The sequence below is a fragment of the Podarcis liolepis genome, assembly GCF_965112155.1.
Source record: "Podarcis liolepis genome assembly, chromosome: 3".
Classification (NCBI taxonomy): Eukaryota; Metazoa; Chordata; class Lepidosauria; order Squamata; family Lacertidae; genus Podarcis; species Podarcis liolepis.
The window spans coordinates 44496057-44522819 of record NC_139557.1 but is presented as its reverse complement, the minus strand read 5'-3'; the positions used below and the strand labels follow the sequence as shown (position 1 = coordinate 44522819).

Sequence of the window (26763 nt, the reverse complement as noted above, 5' to 3'; positions counted from 1 at the left end):
GCTATAGCTATTCTAAATAAGGCATCAGAACATTGCTATCAATAGTATCAAAAGTTGTGGAGCAATCATAGGTGATTCACATTTATTCTAGGGTGCAGCTGGAGTAAGTGATTGAACACAATTAATCACTCATTAGTGAGCCTACCCAATACTTCTCTACCATCGTCATGTATGCCCAACACTGCACAGTAGAGCTCTTCCCTGTGATTTGGGCCTTTTCCAACTTGGCCAGCATTGTGATGCAACAGAACTCTCCGTGATCTGCTGTGATTAATTCACTAAGCATTTTAAGGATAAAAATGCTAACATCCTCCTTGATCTGATGTTACTGGCTTGCAGATACATAGTCCTGTTTTGTTGGATAATTTATTTGGTTGTGGCTTAAGGATTTGGACAAGATTTTTGGAGGTGTGCATGCTCGCATACCACTTCCCTGTCTAATCGATTTGGATGAAGGAATTGAGGGGGCTCTCATCAAAGTTCCATTTAGAAAATGTATCCAGCAGAACTAGCTATAATAATTTAATAAAAATTAATATATTTTCTAATACTTCTGCGTGCCCGCAGTCATTGCATTGCATAACCATGCCCAGCAGTCTAGACATTCTACATCTGAATGAATGTGCACTTGATGTAAAATATGAGACAGATCCACCATTAGGTAGAATAAGCTTTGCAGTATTGTTGGATGTTACTCAGCTAAGCTGTTTACAATACTTTTTGCCCTTTTTCTATAGTTTGCATATAGCTAATTAAGTTTGGTTTTCTTCCCTCTCTACTAGGATTGCTGCCTTTTCCTGTCTTTCCCCCCCACAAGCCTGCATAACTGACACCTGGGGTTATGAAGTCAGTCCTAGATGGCCTCGCAGATACGACCTTCAGAACAATTACAACAGATCTTCTATACATGGGTTCCAGCGATATCCAGTACGAAGATTTCAAAAGTGACATGGCTTCCAAGTTAGGATACTACCCACAGAAATTCCCTCTGTCTTCTTTCCGAGGCGATTTCCGACCAAAAATGACTGCAGGAGAAGATGCCATCCTGGGTGGGCACCCACAGGATCAGATCAACCTTACAGATTTTTACAACAAGACCTTGACCACCTTCAAGGATAATGAGGAGAATATACAATGTGGGGATAACTTCATGGATATGGAGTGCTTTATGATTCTGAACCCTAGCCAGCAGCTGGCCATTGCAGTACTGTCCCTTACTCTGGGCACCTTCACTGTTCTGGAAAACCTTCTGGTCTTGATTGTCATCCTGCAGTCCCGAAGCCTTCGCTGCAGGCCTTCCTACCATTTCATCAGCAGCCTGGCCGTAGCTGATCTCCTGGGCAGTGTAATCTTCGTCTACAGTTTTGTTGACTTCCATGTTTTCCATCGGAAAGACAGCCCTAACGTGTTCCTGTTCAAACTGGGTGGAGTTACAGCCTCATTCACTGCCTCGGTGGGCAGCCTTTTCCTCACCGCAATAGACAGGTATATATCTATACACAGGCCCTTATCTTATAAGAGGATTGTCACCAGATCGAAGGCTGTTGTAGCATTCTGCGTGATGTGGACCATAGCTATTGTAATAGCTGTCCTTCCTCTGCTGGGCTGGAACTGCAAAATGCTCAATTCTGTTTGTTCAGATATATTTCCTCTAATAGACGAGAACTATCTGTTGTTCTGGATTGGGGTCACCACTGTACTCTTGCTTTTTATTGTGTATGCCTATATGTACATACTGTGGAAGGCTCATAGTCATGCTGTTAGGATGCTCCAGCGCGGCACTCAGAAGAGCATAATAATACATACTTCAGAGGATGGCAAAGTGCATCAGATTACTAGGCCGGAACAAACACGTATGGACATTAGGTTGGCCAAAACCTTGGTCCTCATTCTTGTGGTTTTGATCATCTGCTGGGGTCCTCTGCTTGCAATTATGCTCTATGATGTCTTTGGGAAGATGAACAAGCTCGTGAAGACTATCTTTGCCTTCTGCAGCATGCTCTGCCTGCTGAACTCCACCGTGAATCCCATCATCTATGCTCTCAGGAGCCAGGACCTGAGACATGCTTTCAGGAGCATGTTTCCACCTTGCCATGGGACTGCACAGCCTCTTGATAACAGCTTGGAGTCTGACTGCCAGCACAGACATGCTAACAACCCAGGTAATGTCCACAAGGCTGCTGAAAAGTGTATTAAAAACACAGTTAAGATTGCCAAAGTGACCATGTCTGTCTCCTCAGACACAACTGCAGAGGCGCTGTAAAACAAAGACCTCTCGACACCGTAAGAGAACAGATTAAGAGAAAGCAAGAGAAATTCATGGCTTCTTTCCTTCAGTGTAACCATTTTTTTAAGTTTATCATTTCTAAGTGACTGTTTTTATGAGTCTTGAGCAGTAGCCCCCTCTTCTGAGTTCTACAAATAAGAAGTCAACTGAAGTTTTTAAAAACAGATTTTTTTCCATTGGCAAAATGCTAATTTACTAATAATGGCTATTATAGTATACAAAAAAAATCACATTAATCAGTGAGCAAGATATACACACTTTAGGAAGCTTATTGAAAATTGAAACATACAACAGTTTTATTAGAACAAAAAAGTAAATTTTGTAATCATAGGTTTTTGTTTTTTTCTAGTGTGAACTATGTTAATTGTCTGTAAGTAGGTTTTCATCCTCCCCCACCCCCAAAGCGGCAGTACTGGATTGTAAGAAATTTTGTACCATGTCTTGTGAGATGTATGATGTTTTACTGTATGTTACTGATATTTGTCTAACCAAAGTGATTAGGTAGACTTGTGTGGATGTAATGTAAAGTATGTGGTGATGTAACCCCTCCCCACCCCCCCACTCCCCACCATGAAAATACTTCCTGTATTTTGAAGAATTCCTATAAGGTATTTTGAAATTTTTACATTCTTAGTGGTTTTTAGTGAACTTAAAAGGAAAGGCTTTGCATTTCTTCTGCTCACATTTGAAATCCCTATTAAGTTTTTTAAAACAAACAAACAAACAAACAAACATGTAAATATGGAAATAACAGAAACAAAGGAACATAGAATACTTTTGGGAAAAAGGAAAAATACACTGGCTCAGACTGAAAAAGATGTGTGTGTCTCTCCTCTCCCCTCCCCTCAAAAAAATGCCATCTTTTGTCTATAAGACTGTTGGCTTTTTATTGGAAATTGTGTGAATGCCAACATGACCCAAAAGAAAGTTATTAGGCAGTGATGTCTTTAATAGGCAACTGCTTTTTCATTGGTCTGTTGCTGGCATTGGATTTGCGAAAACAACATGTGTTCGGTTCCATGTACAAAGTTCAATCACTGTGACGTATACTTGAAAATGTGTTTCATTCCTATGTCCCAGGTTTAAATAGATTTCAAACCTGAAATGCCAAAACATCAGTCTTCAGTAACAAGAGGATAAAGTGTTAGTATTAGATTTAAAAAATGAATGTGTATATATAATTATTTAATATCTATGTAGCTGTGTGTGTCGTGTACGTATTCTAAATAACCGTGGTTACATTAATATTACTAAGATAAGAAACTGTGACCAAATGTTTTCTCTGTACTCCTTACTGCATTCTTTGCACATGAATTCTGTTTCTAAAAGTGAGTTCTTCCAACCAATCAGCAATGAGCTTGCAGGATCTATTGAGCACACTTGTAAAATCATAATGAAAACAACAACCCAATATGATAACTGAAGAGAAGTATTTTAATATATGTAGCTGGCAGCCTGATTAAGATGGCAGAAATACTGTAGCGCTTAAAAACTCGACAGGCTTAATGTGAATTCGGCCACAATAATGACAGGAATGATTGGAGGAAGCCGAGTGTCTCTGTGAACAAATGCAAGGAAATTTAAAACAGTCATCCACTTGTGTCAGAATCAAGCCCCCACTGCAACAAAATTAAGAACCCTCTCAAATTGGATGCTCCACATTTGTAGCTTCTTCTTCTTTTGCCAGAACTAAGAATGCAGGAGACAAAAATTGAAATGCCAACCATCTGAAAGGTAGCAACCTTAAATCACATTTATAGTAAGATAGTTGGCCTCCTGTTGCTAAAAGAAGGTTACTCTGATCCAGCAAAGGCAGCTCAAACAAAGAAGCAGATTGCTATATTAAGATCCCTCTTTTTGATCAGGTCCTACGTGTATGGGGGGACGGACTAAACGTGGGCAGTTTTCTTTTTTAGATCCTTGCATCTTGCACCAAGGATTGTGTGTGGGGTTCCAGTTGCTGGGTTGCAACTTGTAGCTTGCGTTCCAAGCACCAGATGGACAGCATTGTGTGAATCTAGTGCTGTCACACATCTGCGTGAAGGCAGATCACGAAGAGCTGTGGGGGCCAGTCAACAGTAGATAAAATGGACACTGAAAGAATTAAAAACTGGGAACAGGCAAACTTAATGCCATCGTCTAGCAGAATGTAAAGTGAAACTAAAGCTGTAGCTAGAATGTAGCCTGCCGAGAACTAAAGATCCCGAGTAACATGAGTTTGGAAGCTGACTAGGGCAAATCGTTTGCTTTTAGAATCCATACAAGTTGATCCTTTGATGCTCAAGAGAGGAAAGGCAACCCTATTCAGGGTTGGGAGCTGAGCAAGTTATCAAAGAGCAGTTCTGATATGAAAAACTTCTCCATCTCCAGTCCTCTTCCTCCCTGCTCCACATTTGAAGAGTTTTACTAGAATACGGCTCCTTTCGGAAGGAGAGTATATGGGGAAAGCCTGCCTATATTAGATCTCAGTATGATTTTGATGTAAGATGGAGAAGGAGGTGCCAGAACAAGTTTCAGGAGCATCTAGCAATGAAAGCAAGGAAACACCTCCTCACTCACAGCTTGGGAGTTCTTTAGTAACATTGTACAGTAGGGAATTCCTAGCCTGCGGTGGCTCAGTGATTCTTGGAAGCCCCAATCTATCAGAAAGAAGGAAGCACAGGACTATAGAACAGGGAGAGAGATACGAGTTTGTGGCATGCTGCTTTTAAGTTCTGTGACTAAAGGGGATCTAGCAAAGAAAAGAGCTATCATTCCTGGGTGAAGTGCTTGACATTTTACCACTGCTCACACTAGTTCTTTTCCAGAAATGGAAGTGTCATAAAAAGTGTTACACCAGAAATGGCTCTGCCACCTCTATGGAGTGGGCAACCTTTTTCATCTGAAGTGCCACAGTCCTTTCTGGACAATCTAGGGGCCACAGCAGTGGAGGTTTTAACATGTTCATTGGTTCAGCATTGTAAGTTAGGTGGTCACCTACAGAACGAATTCTATTTGATTTGATGTTTGTATTCTTATCCAGCAACAGTGTTGAGCTCAAAACAGCTCACAATAATCGCAGTAGCATTAAAAAGCAACAGGCATTGCAATCATTATAATATCAAACAGAGTAGCAAACCAGTATAACAAATTCATCAAAACAGTCAATGCAATTCAATGGAGGCATGGTAATTCAAAATATTGGAAAGAGCTTCTGGGCCTTGTGCAATAAAACAATTCCATCCAGGGGAACAGCTTGCCAAAACTACCAGGCAAGTTGCTAAAAGGCAAGATGATGATGAAGATAAAAATGCAAACCTTATTTGTTCATAACTATGTCAAAATACTGTACAAAATGTTGGACTTGGTGTAGAACAGATCTGTTCTATTCTACCCATGTTCCTGAGAGGTGTAGCTTGGCAATCGAAAGGGACTGGATTATTTCTGGTTTGCTTCAAGACATGCACAAGAGGGATATGCCACGACTTCTGCCAAGAGGGCAGCTGTGCATTTGTTACTTATTTCATTTGCAGAGCTGCCCCCTCCACTGAAGCGAATTCGCAAGTCCTTGCAAGCAAGCATCCTCCATATGTGCATTGAAACTTCCCACACACACACTTGAAATAGCACACTTGATCAGAGTGTGTAACTTTCAGTAGCGGTGGAAAACTTTTATCGTCCTCTATTTAAAAAAACAGGAAAGGAAAGGAAAAGATAATTCTGGTAACTACTTGGGTACCTCCAGATGATGTTTACTGAATATTCTGAGCTCAGTGCAGGCCACCATGGATGCAGCACATAATCAGAGGTTTCTCTGGGGCATAAGCCTCATTTTCCCCTCCCCTGCAGCATGTACATTCAAGCAGTCCCATGTGGCAGGCCTTTCTGTGGAATTGGAGACTTGTGCTATCTTTCCATATCCCTATACAGCACCTTGTCTTTCTGATTGGTCAAAGAATGTGAGTAATAGCATAGCCCATTCAATTGCCTGTGTGTACATACTGAAGGGGGAGAGAAAATAGACTCCTGTGCTGTAGGAATTCTGTGTGCAGGTGCTGGGTCTATGGTGGGCTGTAGTTTGAAACTACTTTCTTCCTTTTACAATACATCTTCAATCTGAAACAGTTTGGGAGGAAAGAAAACCCAGAGGAGGAAAAAAAAAAGATAACTTTAAGAGCCATTTTTGAAACTATTCTTGTGGTTTTAATGCACACTGTATGGGTTTCTGTTTATGTACAAGATCTTAACTTCTATGTAATTAAAAAAACAAACTACGGGACAAAGGGGCTGTCTTGGCACTAAACATGGTGCTTCTTGATATAATAAGAAACAACATTCTGTGAAATAGTATGTATTCATCAGTATATTTCATTCCCATATGTGAGTTTAAAGAAAAGTGCTTCTAGCTGTGTGTATTGTCCTAACAACATTTTTCAACCGAGCTGGTGGTGATGTCCCTACAAAATGAGCGCAAAAATGCAACTGCTGCTAGATACACTGCATAAATTAGCTGCACTTAAGCCATGTTTTAGAATAGTATTTCTTAAGGCTGGGAAGCTGCTTAGGGAAGGAAAGTTCATTCAGCCAAGGGAAGGTATAAACTCCACTCTGATTCCTCCCAGTGGGTGCCAGGAAACAAGCTAGTCAAATGCCACCCTCTCCCAACCGACACATTATTATTTCTATCTATTGGAACTAAAAGTATGTATAGACACTTCTGTCACTTCTGGGGACGGGTGCGACACCTTTTATTATGGCAAGTGTTTTTAAAACAATTCTGCATCACTATTATCTGGGACCCTTAAAGCATATTGTGGCCAGTATGTCCTTTTGGGGGGAAATATATATTTTAAAGTATCTTTCTAGGCTGAGAAAAGCAAGCATTGCCGATGGAATGGTCAGAGTTCTGTGCACATTCCAGGGGGTACACAGAGCTCTTATGCAAAGAGGATTCTATTCCAGTGCAGGGTGCTTCTGTACATGCATGCCTCCACGTCTATGTCTGGAAGTACTCATGTACATGAAGAATCATCGCAGGTGATGGTGGTGTTTTTCCTAATCCTACTTGGGGAGATACAATACCTGTGACCCTTGGCACAGAGGTTTCATTGAGCAACGGCCTTTCGCTATATATACCTAAGTTCAGCAACAACCAGAAAGCAGTAGATGAGTGCCACCTCTGAATGGCAACCAGGAGGGGAAGGAGCCCTGTAGCTTTTGCATGGTGTGTCTGGTGGAGGCAGCTGAGCCATGTGGAGGAGCTCCACATGGTTAGAAGTGCCCTGTAAGTGCCATTAATGACATTGGCTCATAGCTGTGCCTGGCACTGCTGGCCATTCGCCAGCAGCCACCTGCATGGTGCTGTGCAAGCTACCCCTTCCCTCAACTGCCTTCAGTAGATACCCAGAGCATGACACCCCCGCTCGTCTTGGTCACTGGCTGCAATTTTCACAGCTTACCTCTGCCTAAATCAAGGGTAGGAATTGGCCCTAGCCAGCATGGCCAACAACATCTGTTGGAGCCACTGGTTCCCACTTGGCCTAAATAGATAAATTTTGAATATGGGTAATCTCAGCCAATCAGATGCTCAGCATAAGCAACAGGGATGAGCAACACCTGTTAAGCCCTGCTTGTAACTTCTAGAGGCATCTAGCTGGTCTCCTGCTGGAGACAGAGCAATAGACTCCATGGGTTTTAGTCTGAGCCACTAAAGCAATTGCCCTATTCTTAGGCAGCATGGACAGGCAGTTTTTGTCATTGAGGAAAGCTTATTTTGAAAATAAAGCTTCCTTTAGATCAGGGATGAGGAACCTACAGCCTCCCAGCTGCTGTTGGAGTCCTTTCAGTCCTGGCCATCATGCCCAGTGGTCAGAGATGATGGGATCTGTTGTACAGCAGTATTTGAAAGGGTCATAGATTCCCACCCTTGCTGCAGATAATGCCATTTTCAATTGTTCACACCCCCTTGGGAATAGCCTGGCAGCTTATCCTCACACTGTTTCACTACTCACATACCCACTCTCATGAAATGAGTAGCTCTGTGGTTTAACAGTTCTATGTATTTATTAACTTTAAATGTTGTGTATATCTGTACCAGAGACCATTTGTATTATGTGCATATTAGATTCTCAGCAGTCTTGATGTATATTTGTATATTACCTCCTCAATGCCGTGCAATCACTTATGGATTTCTTTTTCTTGCACTGATTAAAATGCCTCTTGTATGATAAATAAATCCTTTCTTGTGGTGATATAGGGTTGAATGTATGTAAATAAAATTAAAAACATTTAAAATGTCAGCTATACAAGCAGTGGCCTAAAATAATAATAATAATCAAGTCTGTACTTGTAGAATAGAACAATTAAGTTGCTGTGACATCTCAAAATGTTCCAGGGATGCAATGTCGGAGAAAGGAAAGTCTTTCCTTGTGATAATATGAAATTGCAAAATTGGATTTCTGTAGCTTTTTATTTTTATTGTTTCCGAGTGGAGAGCCTATCTCTTTTAATGTCTGTAAATCTAACATTATTACTTTTCACTTTGAAGTATATTGTATTGTTAGATGTTTGTTTGAGCTGGTAACATCCTTGCAACTGCTGCAATGTTTCTGTTGGCAACTTGTATATTACTTTGTACACAAGTGTACTGGTAAGACTGTCATTAAAAGTAGCTTCTACCATTAAACTACCTATAGCGGAATAGTACTTCTGTAATATTACCAATGTATTACTACCATACCATATTTTATTTCTTCAGTGTAATTAAACTGTTATTTATTCAAAGTAAAATTATGATTATTTGAATCTGAAACTATGAAATTGTCATGTGGTGTCCCCGGGAGATTCCTTTTTAGATCGCATGTCCAATTTTTCTACTTCCATAACATTTTTCAAACCTCACAGATTTTTAAACGCCCAGATTTCTGAATTCTCATTCCACCAGCATTTCTTTAGGGTATCTTGTGGTATCATGGAGGCAAGATAACAATATCATTAAGAAAAACAAAGCTAGACTTTCTGCCCTTCTCCTGGTTTTAGGGATGTGTAAACCCTTTTCATTTTTTCTATAGCTATTTCAACTTCCCCTAAACTGAGGCTGTGTGCTTATAGGACAAATCTACAAAGCAGGCACACAGTTTTCACATGGCTAGGATTGTCAAAATGGTAATTACTCCTCATGTTAAGTCTGGATCTGAGCATTATTCCACATTTATTTTAAAGGCACAGAGACTTGGCTTAATTGTGCATGGTTCCCAACTGAAAGACACAAAGATGAGCGATCCATTGTGTTTCCATCTGGTCTAAGTGGTACTCATCACATTCTCCATTCAAAGCAAAGGCCAGCTAGCTATTTTCTATCCAGCCAGTATAATTACAGCTCATCATAGTTCCAACTCAATTGCTAACCAGCTTGATATTGCTTCCCTGCTCTGTGCAATTGGCTTAATTACACAAAATCTTGCACAATACAACACGATCTTGGGCTGCTGCTGTTGCAGATCTGAGATAACTGGTTGGAAACCTGTTGCTACTTTAGTGCCATTCATCCTGGGAATGTTTGCAGCAACCTTACTTAGTTTGAAAAGGCCCATGGTTTTTTTGACTGTTGACTTTCAGACTTGTATGTTAATACATAATTGTAGAGTTGGGAGGGACCGTGAGAATCATGGGGCTGAGACCCACGACCCTGAGATTTAAGAGTCTCATGCTCTTTGGCTAGTCCATAAGCATCTCCTGCTTGACTTGGGGAAACTGCAACACAGTAATAAATGCATTGCATCCATAGAGAGATGCACTGCTTAGAATACTTAAGTGGTACGCTATACTTCAGGGGTTCCCAATTAGTTAAGTACAGCAGACCCCCCCCCATTTTTCAAAAGCCAAGTCATGGACCCCCTATTTTTGAAAATTCTGATATCTCTATGGTAGTTTTGTTATGTGAATGGCACCACAGACCCCCTGGGTGGGTTGTGCGGACCCCAGTTGTGTTCTATATGCTATAGTTTAATAGCATAGCCAGGTCCTTGCATGAGAGCTCTGTTCAGCAATTAGTGGAGACGTAATGGCTCTGGTTAGTCATTATCAGCTTATACAAAGTTTTTGGTGGAAAAGTGTTGGTCTTCTTCAAATTACCTTTTTTGTGGAGTCTCCTGAATACCCATGATATCTAGGACTAAATGCAAATGATGAAGGAAGATAGCAACATACAGTAGCGAGAAAGCTTGCTACAACATCTATCCAACAAGCACCTAGTATTTGATTTGCAAATTGTGCCTCCTGAGCCACATTAACATGTTTAATCAGGACAGGTCATTCATGTAATTCGTTGGAGGACAATCCTATGAAATGGACCGGCCCACAAATCAGATTATCAGTTGACACGGCTGCCTTTGAGCAAGTAGCATAGTCTGAGCACTTCAATAGCTACCCTATAAGGCAAAATATTACCATGGAATAGGGCCTTGATGTTGGCATGAATTAAAGCAATATTCTAAAACGCCATATTAAAGCAAAGTTTTAAAATTCACTGACCAGTCATATGAGGAAATGATATTTTACAAGCTTGCTGCATTATATCTTCCAAGTGAGAGAGAATGTGCAATGGCAGATGCAGGAAATGTCACAAATAAAATGTTAAGCAAGAAGATAGTGAGCCAGCTATTTTTTCCTGACATATGTACTACACACATATTTCTGGGCTGAGAGTGTTTTGTACAGGAGAATATACATAATATTCAAAAAAATGCAACTCTGCCCTCTTTGATCTTGTGGATTCTGGAGTAACCCTTGTGGCAATCTGCCACGTGGGCATCAGCACTGAATATTCACGTGTATTTGTAAGTTCATTTGTTGGCAACTTATGGCACTGGTCATGCTGCATTGGGGTGGGGGGTGGGGAAATGATAAGACAACTGAGCATAGCTCAGTGTAGATCATGTGCTTTGCATCCAGAAGGTCTCAGGTTTTAACACGCATCTCTTATTAAAAGGAACAAGTAGCAAATGAAAGTCTTTTAGCCTGAGACCTTGGAGAGCCACTTCCAGGCAGAGTAGAAAACATTGGTGAGGAACCTTTGGCCTCCCAGATATTATGGAACTACAACTCCCATCAGCTGCAGTTTGCATGGTTAATGGCCAGGGATGGTGGGAACTGTAATTCAGCACCATCTGGAGAACCAGAGGTTCCCCATACCTGCAGTAGATGGATTATGATTTGAACCTGAAGGAAGGCAGCTTCCTATGCAGCACAATTCCTACATTCCTACAAGGATATACTAGGACAGACGAAATGAAGGAAATAATTCCGAAGAAAAACAACACCCTGTCATCTGAAAATAAATGAAAATGCCATCTGACACATGAAGAGACAAGCTGTAAAGCCATCAAAGACACTTTCTGCTTACTAGTTCCATAAAGAAAAACGGGGACTCTGGAAACACAACTTATTTTTAATCTTAGGGGTGGGGGTGGGGATGAAGAGCATTAATGAATCTGCATTAGCAATAATGGAAGGGCACAGAAAAACAAATGTGTTTTGCAAATGAAATACGCAGAGGGAAATGAACACCCTAATCCTATCAAACATATCACCGGCAGCAGAAGCCACAGAAGCAATGCAATCAACATTTCTGCAACTCAGGCCATGTAATCTAATCCACAATAATTTTCAAGTCGAACTCAAAACAATTAGCTGCTGGAAATCCAAAGTGGTGAAGAGGCATCCTCTCCAAAATCAAAGGGCCAAACCACATGTGATGGTAGTGCCTTTAAGTGCAGGACTTCAACAATCAGATATAAAGTGGGCAGGGATGGAGAAACAGTGACCCTCCATGTGTGGTTGGTCTCCAACTCTCATCAGCCCCAGCAAGCATGGCCAATGGTCAGGGATGGTGGGACTGCTGGTCCAACAGGATCTGGACAACCACAGGTTCTCCATTCCTATGTGTGGATAGGAATGAAATCACCAGAGGGGTGCATGGTTGGGTCATTTGTGTTTGGATCCATCCCTCAAGTTCTTTTCTCCAAAGCTGGGCTCCTATAGCAAAAGGTAAACCCTGCTGGAAGAAAAGTAGCGGGGAGGGTGGTGGTCATGTATGCAACAAGAAATACAGTACATGAAGGTCTGCCTCAGAGAAACATGCCCATTCTCTTTCAAGGCACTAGCTTCACTGGAGAAAAATTAGTGGGGCAAATGGCTTCAGCACAAGAAGAGAGGAAGAAAAGTAAAATGGCAGCCCAATCCAAAGCATGTCCCCCTCAAAATAAGCCCCACTGAATCTAATATTTATTTCTTGACATCCCACCTCTCTCCCAGTGCAAGGCCCAAGGTGGCTCACCACATAAGCTAAAGCAGATACAGCTCAAAGCATACATATTAAAAATTATACTTAAATAAGCAACCCTACTGAAAAGAGCACTGAAAACCATTTAAAAGCACCTAAACAAAAACGAGCAGCACCCACTCTTAGAAGGCCTTGCTTCAAACCAGGCAGGTGCATATTGAATTTGAATTATCAGAGGTCACATCATCCTCGCCATCTGTACACAGATCAGGGACTGCACCTGATGCCACAGAGGTAAGTTGCTGGTCCAATACTTAATTCAGACAAGAATTTTCAGTCTTCAAGCTTGAGTTCCTCTAAGTGGAAGCTGAAGGTACTAAATAGCATCATTTCACAGATGGAAGGCCTTTATCCATTACCATATGTCAGAGATTTCTAGAGCTTCCTCTAGCAACCAAGCAGGCGAGGATCCTTAGCCTTCTCCATATCTATATGAACACACACCTCTGATTCTACTGCAAAAGGAAGGGGGGGGAAGCAGCTTTCACATTCATGCGCTGTTCTTGCTCATTTACAATCTGTCCAAATCTTGCTGATTATGAGAGGTTTTTAAATAGTTGCTTGTGGTATCTAATCTTAGACTCTAAATCAGCTGGCCTCTGCTTAACACTTGCTCCTTACTGCTGAATGTGAAATGATTGGGCAAATTCCTTGGAAATATGTCGTCTATCCCTAGGGCTGAGATTTTATTTTGTTTTTTTAGACAATGAACCACTGTAGCCCATGAGGAAATAGCAAAATATTTATAACTGAAATATGAAGCTGAAGTGCCCCCCTGGGGCATCTGTGTGCATGAAATGCCCTTGGCAAGAAAAAACTGTTAAACTGACCACTAGCTTTTGTCTTTGGCATAATTTTGTCTGCTGCTGATGGGTCAATCTCACAAAGCTCTTTTCCCTCCTCCTCCTCCATCTGCTTCCCTGTTTATGATTTTCTCTCTTGATAAAGTGCATCATTTGAAGGGAGCCCTCTCCTGATACTTGGGTTGCAGAAGCAGCCCAGAATATCTCATGTATCGGCTAAATACATTGTCCTCATTATTGTTATCATGCAATCCTTGATGCAAATTATTCTTGAAATTTAATGGCCTGCCTTCATATTATTGAGACAAACTGATACCTTTTAGAGTAGGAGGAAATAGGAACTTAGGCTGGGAAACAAAAGGAAGTGCTCCATCTGCCTAAAGCCATAATGGCTGAGCATCCAGCAAAACAGTCTCCGTACAAAACCACATATTGCTAAAATTCCCCAAACAGCTGTTCAGAACCAGACAAACAATATAAAGGTTGCACAGCATCTTTACACGTTATAATGTGCCACCAAAATGTTGTAGCAACAGTGGTAATAGGAATATAAAATCTCCTCTTAAAAAACAGCATAATCTCATAACTGGATCTGGCTAAACCACAAATGTCCGTACCCACTAGGGCATGCGAACACAACAAGACACAATAACCTTCCCAGGCAATGATCCCTGTATTAATTTCTAACCTGGTAGGTTTGCAAGCTCCTCGCCCAGAAATAGTGCTTATAACTTTTAAGGCTGCAAGCTTATGCACACTTATTTATTATTTGTTTATTAGATTTCTTACCCATCCTTCATCATAAAGCAGGTTACAAGAGCAAAGGTAATACAACTTTAAAGCAAAATAAAGCCAACCATTAATATGGAGTGTGGGGGAACAGGAGACAGACATCACATTTGTTTGCAATTTCAAGTAGGTCACAAAAACATGACCGCTGTCAAAGGCCAGGTAAGTGGGCAGAGGACCGCACCCTTAGTTATTTCACTGTTTCCTATACTAACTGGATGAGCTGATACTAAAAAGAATTGACTTACAAAATTTACATTTATCAAGCAATGATTTCAGCTTGCCCATCAACGGCTGCAACTTTTACTTCCCATTTATTTCTATGCCTGAGCGAGGACTCAAGAGTTGTAGGTGCAAATCCCCCCACAGCCACCAACTCATAGGCCAGTCACGATCTTTCAGCCTAACCCACCTCACAGGGTTTGTGTGAGGGTAAAATGGAGGGGGCTGGGCACGTATGTTACCTTGAGCTCCTTGAAGAAAAGTAGAGGTGCAAGAGGAGTAAATAAATGAATAAGTCACTTGAAAATGCCTGTCAAGAAATTAGTCACTATTTGGCAATCCTTCTTATTGTACTGTACTGCCTTATCTTCCTGTCAAAAGGAAACATGCTTACTCACTGCTCTGTTTGCTTCATAGTCTTCATAGCTTTCCTATGCTAGATCCCCTTCAGGGGGAAAAAAACATGATCCAATGTGGAAATGACTGAGCTTCAGGCCCCATACACTTGTACGTTCATGCCGGACACTGAGATCCAGCGCCGAGGGCCTTCTGGCGGTTCCCTCATTGCGAGAAGTGAGGTTACAGGGAACCAGACAGAGGGCCTTCTCGGTAGTGGCGCCCACCCTGTGGAACACCCTCCCTTCAGATGTCAAGGAAATAAGCAGCTATCCTATCTTTAAAAGACATCTGAAGGGGAAATTTTTAATATTTAATGCTGTACTGTTTTTAACATTTGATTGGGAGCTGCCCAGAGTGGCTGGGGAGACTCAGCCAGATGGGGGGGGGGGTATAAATAAAAAAATATTATTATTATTATTATTATTATTATTATTGGCCACATCCAAATCTATTATTGTTGGTTGTTTTTTTTAATTGCCCTCCTCCCAGCTTTTCAATGTTTAAAATCACACACATGAAGAATTCCAGAGCAAATTTGTTACTGATAGTGAAAGGAAGTTATGGGGCAAAATGTGCAGGTACCTTCTAAGCGAGTCCTGTGAGGTTAGAGCGAATGTGGGGTTGTTCTGTATTTTTCCTGGTGCTGAGGAATGTTTCTGGTTGCTATTAGACAGCATCAGTAAAATCAGTATTGTGTGATCCCCAAGATCAGTTCCAGCAGGACACAGCTGACTTGCCACGGCCAAGTACAAGGTTGTCGTGGGTGTCTGTCTCTCTTAATGTTGTGTTATGTCATGTACTCCATGGTAGCCATTTTAAATAATGCAATTCCCACCCCCTCCTCATAGTAGGTAATTTTTTTACTGGCCTCCTCAGCATTCTCTCAAAATTTAAAATGTGCCCATTGTCCAAAAAAGTAAAAGCCACGTCCACTGCTATGGCAACTTTTGCCTCTAGTCTTTTGCCTGGCCACCACTTTTTCGAAGCCCCTGGGAGGCACCCCATGAGGGGGGGGGAAAGGGCGGGAAAATTCCTTAATCTCTGCCATGGAGGTTTACAATCATATAAAATACTTCAGTCCATCGATATAGGATCAAAATACATCCGTTGCAGCAACAGCACCACAAAAGCTGCACCACACACATGCAGAGCACAACCCCCCGCCCCCAGAATAGCAAGACACATTGTCACGCATGGAGTGGCTATGGAGACACTTACTCCAGTATTCAGTCAGCATGAGGTGACTGGCGTAGGGGGTGGGAATCACCATATGGCAAGAGAAAATGAGTTACGTGATTCCGTTCTGGGTATAGCTGTCCTACCTCAGGGAGTAGATGTCACATTTGAACTTCTAAGGTTATACCACAATGAAAGACACATCTTGTACATAAATACAGCTTGGAAAGGATACAGATTGTCTCTGAGGAAAAGCAAATGCAAATGGGCACGTGTTGATGACTCTTGGCTTGCACGAAGTACAGCAGAGTTTGTTATTATTATTATTTCCATCACAATTTGAGAAGTAGGCTGATTTTCCTCAACATGTGTTTGTGGGGGAGGCTGTAGACATTGCTTTCCATATATTTACTTCTGTCAAATCTGTTCAGTGCCCGTAGCGTGGGGGATTTTGCCGTTCTTTCGATTCTAAAGGAAAATTGGGTGACAAATTTGAGCTGCAAATGCTTTAGGGCTCTTAAACTGAGAGATATGGTCCTTCTGCCCACACTTTTGAGATTTGGAGCATGGGGATGTGATTATGGTGTCATTTTCACTTAATAGGCAAATATTTTTTCCCCTTCCACAATCTCAAATCTTTAATGCAGGGGTGAGAAACCTGTGGCCCTCCAGATATGGTTGGACTCTCCCATCAGCCCAGCCAGCATGGCCCGTGGTCAGGAATGGGAGGAGTTGTGATCCAAAAACATCAGGAAGACCACTGGTTCCCATCCCTGCTCTAATAATGCAAGAGAAGCCATAACAGAGCTCACATAACCAGCTCACCTGTTTTTTTCTTCTTCATTGAACACACCAGGAATGAGGAACGTCAGACCCAGGGGCTGAATACAGCCCTCTCTACCTGGCCCCTGAAACTCTCCCCAGGCTGCCCACCTGACTGGACCCTGTGTTACACCCTGGGTGCTTTTGCTTGACTGAAATGTGTCCTTGAACTCTGATGATGCCTCTTGATTGTTGGAATGAAAGATAGAGAGAGGCCCACGAATGTGTGTAGAAACTGGCTCACTGTGCAAAAGTAGCATTTACATTTGTTGTTTTGCTGTCTCATCTGGCCCCACTCACCACTGACATATTACCCCCTCCCCAGAAGGTCACCCAAGTAAGAAATGCAGCTCCTGGGCAGAAAAGTGTTTCCCGCCCTAGGCTACACCAAATGGAACGCAGCGTTCTACAAGCTTCTGGTGGAGATACAATGGATCAAATGGCAGCTGCTAGGCTTACTGCGATGGCAGGCTCTGGCAGATTAAGCAGACGAGACCAACAGTGGGTCCAACGGTCAAGAAGACAGTTTCTGCACATGCCATAGAGGGAAGTGAGGAGCAGAGGGGGCTTGTCAACCTGGAAAGATAGTCCATCTAGGACAGGGGTCTGCAACCTTTAAGACAAAAAGAGCCACTTGGACCCGTTTCCAAATGGAAAAAAAAACCCTGGGAGCCGCAAAACCATTGTGACATTTAAAGCATGCGCGCCGCTGCCCTCTGATCTGACAGCGGGCGGGAAGGTGACGTTGGGATGGTGCGTGACTAATGCACGCACCGCCCCCAAGCGACATCACAGCCAGTACAGCACCCGCCACAGTGGGGAGTGTCGGGGTGCACAATGCGCCTCCTCCCCTTGCTAGTTTCCACCCCGGAGCCGCGGCAAAGGTGTAAAAGAGCCACGTGCGGCTCCGGAGCCGCAGGTTGCAGACCCCTGATCTAGGAAAAGAAAAACTCTGATCCTAAACCTCCTCTGCCTTGTGGGATATCTTCAGGAGAAGCAAAGGCTAAGGAATGAACCCTACACAAATCTGGACTGCAGTCCCTAAAGCAACTCCTTCTGGCAACTCCTGCAGCCAAGCTGGTGCCAAATGTATTGCTCACCTTTGCTTTGGACCACATCAGCGAGGCTGAGAGGGGGGTCTTGCCATCTGGGAAGCCCAGGACCAACCTGCACACTGCCGAAGCTTGCACCCCAGGGAAGTCACTTCAGTGCTTCTAACACACCAGTTTGATTTCATCCCCGGAGGCACACTCCATTGTTTCTCGAGACAGACGGATGCTAACAACAACTGGCAGCAATTGGGAAGTTACAATAAATGATGGCAGCTCCAGTAGTCTGCTAAATATAAAGGTCACGATACTATTAATAATAAAAAATGCAATTAGAATTCACCAGGGGTTTATGTGTACCAACTGCCACTTCTATTGAAGCAAGTGCCATAAACCATATACAATATGCAAGAGTACAATTCATGTTACTCTGAATACAATCACTGCTTCCCTACAGAAGCTGAATATTTTAATCAGAATAAGAAGCAGGGTTAGAAGGTGAGCTTATCACATGCCTAGGAAAGGGGCAGAAAGCCAAATGACACTCATAAAATATAGACCTCACTGCTTTGTTCAATACACTCATTGCTTTCTGAGCCTTTAATGGATACTGAACAGGGCTATAAATGAAAAGGGATATTTAATCAGAGCTAGAAATGAGATGTTCAGTGAGCAAAACAAACACCTTGTTTGCAACAACTTCTACCACAGGTGGTCACAGGCCTGTGTATAAAACATATCTTTGATATCTGTTCTGGACATCTTTATACTGTAAAATGAACCCAATCACTATTTACCACCTCCAGGAATTAGAATGGTAACTAGGAAACTATAATAAATAATAATATTTTTATTATTTATACCTGTCCATCTGACTGGGTTGCCCCAGCCACTCTATATGGTTATTATTTTCAAAGGCTTAAAGGCATCCCCCCAAAAAAATATTTGTATGTTAATTTAAGAGAGTATGTATAAGACATCAACTAATGGCAGCAGCAGCAGCAATATCATAGTGACATACAGTAAAACCACTGAAATATCACACAATTCTAAAATAAAAATGACCAACACTAAATCAAATTAACAAAACACTTAGATTTAATAATCATGCATTCTTCCTCTGGGTTATGCCTCTGGAGAACAAGCACGTCTTTATATGTGCTGTAAGCTTCCCAAAGTGGCTGGAGAAACCCAGCCAGATGTGCAGAGTTGTTGTTGTTGTTGTCGTCATCATCAGTGGTCAACTGGAAAGCCACCAGCAGGTAGCAAGAAAGACTAGGTTGAGGAAGCTGTTGAAGAATCTATAGTTGCCTGAATGTAAAAGAAAGGAGTTGGGTGGTGACAACTACCAGAGATAAGATATAGAATAAAATATTGTTAGCTTATGTCTCTCAAAGGGAAGCGGGTGGCGCTGTGGGTTAAACCACTGAGCCCCTTGGGCTTGCCAATCAGAAGGTTGGGGGTTCAAATCCCTGTGACGGGGTGAGCTCCCGATGCTCTGTCCCAGCTCCTGCCAACCTAGCAGTTCTAAAGCACGTCAAGTACAAGTAGATAAATAGGTACCACTCTGGCGGGAAGGTAAACGGCATTTCTGTGTGCTGCTCTGGTTCGCCAGAAGCGTTTTTGCCATGCTGACCACATGACCCGGAAGCTGTACACCGGCTCCCTCAGCCAATAAAGCGAGATGAGCGCCGCAACCCCAGAGTCGGCCACGACTGGACCTAATGGTCAGGGGTCCCTTTACCTTTACCTTATGTCTCTCAAGAGTGCTGCGCATGTCACGCCAGGATATTTTGGAGGGCGGGAGATGAATCTGTGGGATCCCCCAGAACAGAATATGGACATGGAAAGAATAACCAAAATGAAGGGAAATAAAATAAATGTACCGTAAGATACTGACATACAAAAGATAGACCAGGTAGAGTGTTTCTCTAGGCAAGGGTATGTGTGAAAGTACCCTCAAAGCCCACTCCTACCTCTTACTGCCCAGGCAGGTTGGTGAGTCATAGTTTCTAGCTTTGGAAGGGCTTACCATATTGATTCAAAATGGTGTGTGACAGTGTCCACACATAGACCAAAAACCACATAGACCACACATAGACCAAGAGGGCCTTGTTTCTTCCATAGCCTTGGATTCCGACAGAAATCGAGCATCACTCCACCTCTCTGCCTTCTCAGCCTACTGCTTCCAGCTTCTAGCTCATATAAGTGACTCTCAACTCTGGCCTTTGTCTTTCTAACTACCAGCGAGTTCAGGGAGAGGCCCCCACTCTGACACAGAGCCACTTCTTTTGTTACTTTAATGGGCCATTACCCCACCAAGATGCTAGCCTGTCTATTCCATGAATCTGAATCCTTGCTTAGATTTTGACACTTGCTGGATCCAGGAGTTAGAAGGGTATACAGCCTACTCCTCTCACTCCAAATTCATGACAATATCATTATTCAATGTATACAATGTATTTCTAATGAGAACAGGGAAGTGTGAATACCATTTTACAACCCGTGTTGGTGTTCAAGAAGAGTGCTTTCAATCTGAAACTAGTGCAAAGGCATGGGGAACAAGAACAGAAAGCTAAACGTATGGGCTGATTAATGTGAAAAAAGAGCCGGGAGGACCGTTCTTAAGATCCCCAGTAGGGCTGCTTATGTACTTAAAGTTAAGCATGTGGTCAATTATCCAGTTAAATGAAGTGTTATTATAAAACAATTAAATTGCAATGAGAACCACAACACAAATGCCTCAAGATGTTAAAACACAACATGGGATGGGAGAAATACAGAATGAGCTATTCTGAGAGAAGGGCTTCTTTGCACATTGTTCAGAAGAACATTGGACAGTCTCTTTGACAGAAAACCTGCTGTCTCACCCACACAACATTCCGACAGTTGTTTCCCCAGGGGCAACTGCACAAAAAAGCGAAACAAAAACAAAAACAAGCTCCAACAGCCCTTATAGATCTCTCAGAAATTCACACACTTCTTTGCTAAAAGACTTCTGTTGGAATAAAATCCATAGAAATGAACAGATTTCCTGTCAGCTAGCTGTGTTTAGGATCAGGGGGGATGGGAAATCAAAGTATCTGGCTCCCATGGCTTTATCTTTCCCTCAGAGTTGGGCATATTCAACTTGTCTGATCTCATGCTTCCCTGTCTCTGGCCACAGAATTTGCTCCAAGAGAGACTGGCCTCATTCTGCATAAATCTGAAACAGAGAACTAGAGTATAAGTGCTCAAAAGAGAATTGGTTCCAACGAGGAGCTAGGAGTCAGTCAAGAAGATGAGACACAATGCTAAAATTTACGCCCTTCAATTATTTTCCATATATTATATTGGTGCTCTGAATTCTCACAGAAACTTGGACGATGAAGCCATAATTTAGGCTGGAGCTTTTCAAAAGAAGTGAATGTGTGTTTGGCAACTCTGTGATTGCAGTGATAAAACTGCATTAGCAATTAATAATCGCACGAAAAGAGAGAGCCATCATCGGCTGTCATGAGTCTATTAGCAAATAAATCTGGAATGAAGGAGATCCCCAGTGAGGCCTCTTGATGGATTATATTAAATTTAATGGAAGATATGCTGTAATTATAAGATGCTGGATGGTAAGAACAGGAGGAAGAAATGGTTTTTTTATGAGAGAGTGTCTGCAGGCAGGTATGACTTGCACATTTTTGTAGAAAGGCATGCAAACAAAATCTCCCCTTCCCCAAATTACTCTTTTTAATCCCTGTGCCAATCCCCCCCCCAACCTTGTGAGGGAGTGTTGTATTGGTCCAAGATAGGGAAATACAGATTAATTCCTGTTTTTCCTAGATTTGAATCAAATTCTCTCAGCCATCTTGGCAGCTGATTCAGCTTTCCCATTGCTTTGGGAAAGACAGGAAGAAGATGCTTTGCTTCACTATTTACATTTTATTTCTTCCTTCAAATTACAACATAATGATGAGACACAGCCCTTTAGTCCCTATCCCAACACATATCCATGAATAGGGCCCCAATATATGCAGAAGATTTGGCGGGGCAATGACACACGTGGCCTTGGGATGTCACACATGTGCCGTTGCAACATCAGGATGTTGGGAGGAGCCACAGGGTGGAGTTGAATGTGGCGGCAGCACAGCATCAATGGCCAGCGGCTTCTCCTCTCTTGTGCTACAGCCACCGCCACCGGCCAGGGCTGTTTCCCCACCCACTTCCTCTCCACAGCAGGAGGAGGAGCCAGCCATTGAAGCTGTGCTGTGCTTCGCTCTGTGCTCAGCCTCCTCTGCAGCCTGGGCCTGCCCTCCAAAAAATTATTGGGGTGGGGCCAAAAGAGTTGGCGCCCATGTCCTTCTAATATATACTACGAGGAATTCAACACCGTTCTCTTCTGACCGTTCTGTCAGTGCAAGCATTTGAGCTGGGCAAATGGAATCAACCCCTTTTCCTCCCACCGTGTGCTGCTCTGGGGGTTCTTCAGACACCCCCCCCACTGCAAGCCAACTTCAGGGGTGCAGAGTGTTGAGAGAGGGAGAAGCCCCCTTGAGCAAGCAGAAGTCCTTGCAGGGGGCTTCTGCTGACGGAACCCATTGAGTCTCACCGACTATTCCCCTACGCCACATGTTTACATTTGAGGGCAGACACTGAAATTCCCAATGAGTCTGTATGCTGTGGCATTTTTCTGCTACAAATTTGTGGTCTATTATTTCAGCTATTTCTGCAACGGCCAGTGTAGCCTTTTACCTCCATTGTGACTGTGTGAGATCTTCCAAAGACTGGTACAGCACTTGTCATTCATGATGAGATATTCCTTCTGTTGTCACATGAATAAATTTCTTCCCACTTTCCCCAGGGCTGCCTTGTTGCTATTTCATGGGCACCATCATAGTTTCGTAGTTGCATCCATATCTGCTGATGTCTCTTTGGGACACTCAAACAATGGTTTCAGCGGCTTGTGATCCAACAGGGCCAAATTCGGCCAAATATGAGCTGAAAAAAATAGATCCATTCCAAATAGCACAGTCAATAGTTCTTTTTCAACATGTGCACATCACCTTTCAGTTTCTGAGTTACTCTGCTGGCAAATGAAGGAAATGGTTGTCTCTGTAACTCCTTGGGAAGAAGGGTTGACTACTCTGGGAACTGTAGCATTTATGAGAGAAATAGGGCTCTCCTAACAACTCTCACAGGACGCGGGTGGCGCTGTGGGTTAAACCACAGAGCCTAGGACTTGCCGATCAGAACGTCGGCGGTTTGAATCCCCGCGACGGGGTGAGCTCCCGTTGCTCGGTCCCTGCTCCTGCCAACCTAGCAGTTTGAAAGCACGTCAAAGTGCAAGTAGATAAATAGGTACCGCTCCGGCGGGAAGCTAAATGGCGTTTCCGTGCTCTGCTCTGGTTCGCCAGAAGCAGCTTAGTCATGCTGGCCACATGACCCGGAAGCTGTATGCTGGCTCCCTCAGCCAATAAAGCGAGATGAGCGCCACAACCCCAGAGTCGGCCACGACTGGACCTAATGGTCAGGGGTCCCTTTACCTTTACCTTAACAACTCTCAGTGCCCTTAACAAACTACAGTTTCCAGGAATCTTTTTAAAGCGGTATGATACTGCTTTAAATGTATAGTGCAGATGCAATGTATTTTTATGTCTATACGTCTAAAGCAAAAATATAAGAATTGTTTCCCTTGAAAAAGAATATATAGTGAAATGGGAATGGAGAGGTAACACGGCAGCCGTTTTCCTCTTGTATCCAATGTCTTTTCATCCCCTCTTCTTGTTGTGTTCCATTCTCTGATCAAACTCTTTGCTGGGAAGGTTAGATGTAGAAAGATGCTTCTCAACCCAGCAGGCACCTTGCAATTGTACCCTTACCCCCTCCCCCATTTTCAATAGGGAGAAAAGATAAAAGAGGACTGATGCATTGCACCCTGCCCTGTTACTCAATGCAAGTGCTAAAATGGGATGGAGCCCTTTGACCCCAACCTTTGGCTGCCACCTGCCACCTGCTACTTACAGGGAGACAGCGATATTTAATCGCTTTCTACAGCTGCAGCCACTTAAGAATCTGTTCCCACCCAGAGGACAAAGTGGGAGGGTTCACAGCTATTCATCAGAGACATGCGCTTGGGGAGAAAACAGAAGACCTCGAGGATTAGTTTATGTAAAAAGAAAGCAGTTACAAGAGGAATGTTCTGTGATGGTGATCAGATAAACTGTAGTAAAATATTTTATGAATTCACACAGAACATTGCAATGAGAGCATTTGTTTTTACCAATCTATGACGTAGCCATAAAGTTGGACATTATCTTCTGAAGAAGATATTTTTCTTCTTCCATTGTAGTTCCCAATGTCTTCTACATTGTATCAGTAAATTAATGACCTTAGTAAATTAGCTCTTTACTTGTACTGATCAACTAACATTTTGAAATAAGCAGCATGTTAATACAGTGGTACCTCGGGTTAAGAGCTTAATTCATTCTGGAGGTCCGTTCTTAACCTGAAACTGTTCTTAACCTGAAGCACCACTTAGCTAATAGGACCTCCTGCTGTCGCCGCGCCGCCAGAGCACAATTTCTGTTCTCATCCTAAAGCAAAGTTCTTAACCCAAGGTACTATTTCTAGGTTAGCGGAGTCTGTAATCTGAAGCGTTTGTAACCTGAAGCATCTGTAACCCGAGGTACCACTGTATTGAGGGTCTTTCTTGCAAAGGAGGGATCATAGAATCAAATACAGTGGTGCCTCAGGTTACATACGCTTCAGGTTACAGACTCTGCTAACCCAGAAATAGTGCTTCGGGTTAAGAACTTTGCTTCAGGATGAGAACAGAAATTGTGCTCTGGCGGCGCGGCGACAGCAGGAGGTCCTATTAGCTAAAGTGGTGCTTCAGGTTAAGAACAGTTTCAGGTTAAGGAACGAATTAAGTACTTAACCTGAGGTACCACAGTAGTTGGAAGGGACTCCCTGGGGTCACTTAGTCCAACCGCCTGCAATGCAGGAATCTCAACTAAAGCATCTATGGCAGGTGGCTATCCAACCTCTGCTTAAAAACCTCCAGTGAGGTTTTGGGCACTACAAGTGCAGAGGCTTGATAGAAAATTAGAGAGGCCATTTGGAGAGAGACAGTGCTGCATATAAATACTTATATGCGAATGCTAGGACGGGCAAACTGGAGTGCTTGCTCATAGAGGAGGGTACATAATAGGCAGAACTAGTTAAATGAGGCACAAGAGTTGCCATTGCTTTGAAAATCAAAGAGGAAGTAAGAGTCCAACAAGCTAGAAATCCCTAAAGAGGCAGACTCTTCTACAGAACTGCTATGAGTGGCGATACCAGACCACAAGAGTAATTTAGTACTGGGTACATGTGATATAGTTAGGTGTCAGAAGACAAAGCCACATGACAATAGCAGACATGATGCTATATTGCAAGCAACAAAGGACACTGATGATACTCCGTCAGAGGCCTACTTCAGAAATTGTGTGCTTTCTGTTTTGGTAGCATCATTAACTGTCTGCTTCAATGGGGTTCAACACTTGGTAGGGGGGAAAGGAAGGTTTTGTGTGGAAATATCTCACTATATCCAAAAGTGATGTGTTATTAAGTAAGGAAATAAAAAGAAGAAAAAGGAAATTTTCCCCAAATGTGGGGATTGGTAAAAAAAGAAAGAAGAAGAACCTGAAAGAAATCGTCAAGTGCCAAATCTCTAAAAAAAAATAGAATTGTCTAAAACCACAATAATGATGTTCAGCTAGGATATGTATCCTAGATCAGGAAAGGTACCACCAGGACCAAGAGAATGACAGTGGAGAGCATTATGTTATGAGCATGATCAGTTTAATGAGCAAAATTAAAGAAGCTATTAGATTTAAGAAGGCTCCCTTTAAGGAAGAAAAACAAAATGGAACACAAACCTTGGGAAAAGAATACGATAGAGAGTGCAAAAACAGAATTTGAGAAACACATTGAGGAGCACATCTGAGGAGAAATTCGCATGAAAATGTTGAAGAATTTTCATAAGGATTTTTTTTTTTAAGTTGCAAATTTGGAGAACTGAATTGAAAATAGGAAAAATGAGAAACTGAGAGACACATTTATCCATCACTACTTGAGGCCTAATGCAGCAATAAGCTGTGTCAAAGATGTGCCAAACATTGTGGGCCTTGAGCTTCTTTCCATCAAATGATAGGTAATTATCCTTGTAGGGGAGCGGGTGGTGCTGTGGTCTCAATCACTGAGCCTCTTGGGTTTGCCGATCAAAAGGCCGGCTGTTCAAATCTGTGCAACGGTGGTGAACACCTATTGCTCTGTCTCATCTCCTGCCTACCTAGTAGTTCGAAAGCACACCAGTGCAAGTAGATAAACAGGGTACTGCTGCAGTGGGAAGGTAAATGTACTTCCATGTACCCATGTGCTTAAATGTGTTTCCATGTGCTCTGGCTTCCATCACAGTGTTCCGTTATGCCAGAAGTGGTTTAGTCAGGCTAGCCACATGACCCGGAAAGCTGTCTGTGGACAAACGCCGGCTCCCTCGGCCTGAAAGTGAGATGAGCGCTGCAAGTCCATAGTCGCCTTTGACTGGACTTAACCGTCCGGGTCCTTTACCTTTTACCTAATTATCCTTGTTTCCTAGCTGGTTTCACAGGTGCAGTTATCCTGCGAGTTCAGTTTTGAATATGCAGAAGGATACCCTGGGTGTTAGTAAGTATGATTACTCGGAAGTGTGCTCCACGCACATGTCCTTGTCCTAATGTGGTACTTGGCATTCCTGGCAGAGTACCCAGTGTTGTGTGGCAGCTGTTGCCAGGCCCTCAGAAGGAAAATGTGTCAGCTTTCTGCTCATTCTCATGCATTTTGCTCAAGGCAGATCCAATGGCTTTAATTTTAGACAGACTGTTTCTTAACCAAATAAATATA

General features: G+C 42.7%; 1 protein-coding gene across 2 annotated transcripts in view; it reads left to right on the top strand.

The window, feature by feature from the left end:
• CNR1 (cannabinoid receptor 1) overlaps window positions 1-9055 on the top strand; it is a 28644-nt gene extending 19589 nt beyond the window's left edge. For both annotated transcript variants that reach the window (XM_083497578.1, XM_083497579.1), the window contains exon 2: window positions 783-9055. In XM_083497578.1, coding sequence (XP_083353704.1) covers window positions 842-2263 — 1422 coding nt within the window. In that variant the 5' untranslated portion in view covers window positions 783-841 and the 3' untranslated portion in view covers window positions 2264-9055. The remainder of the gene's footprint in view (window positions 1-782) is intronic.
• The last annotated feature ends 17708 nt before the right edge of the window (window positions 9056-26763 follow it).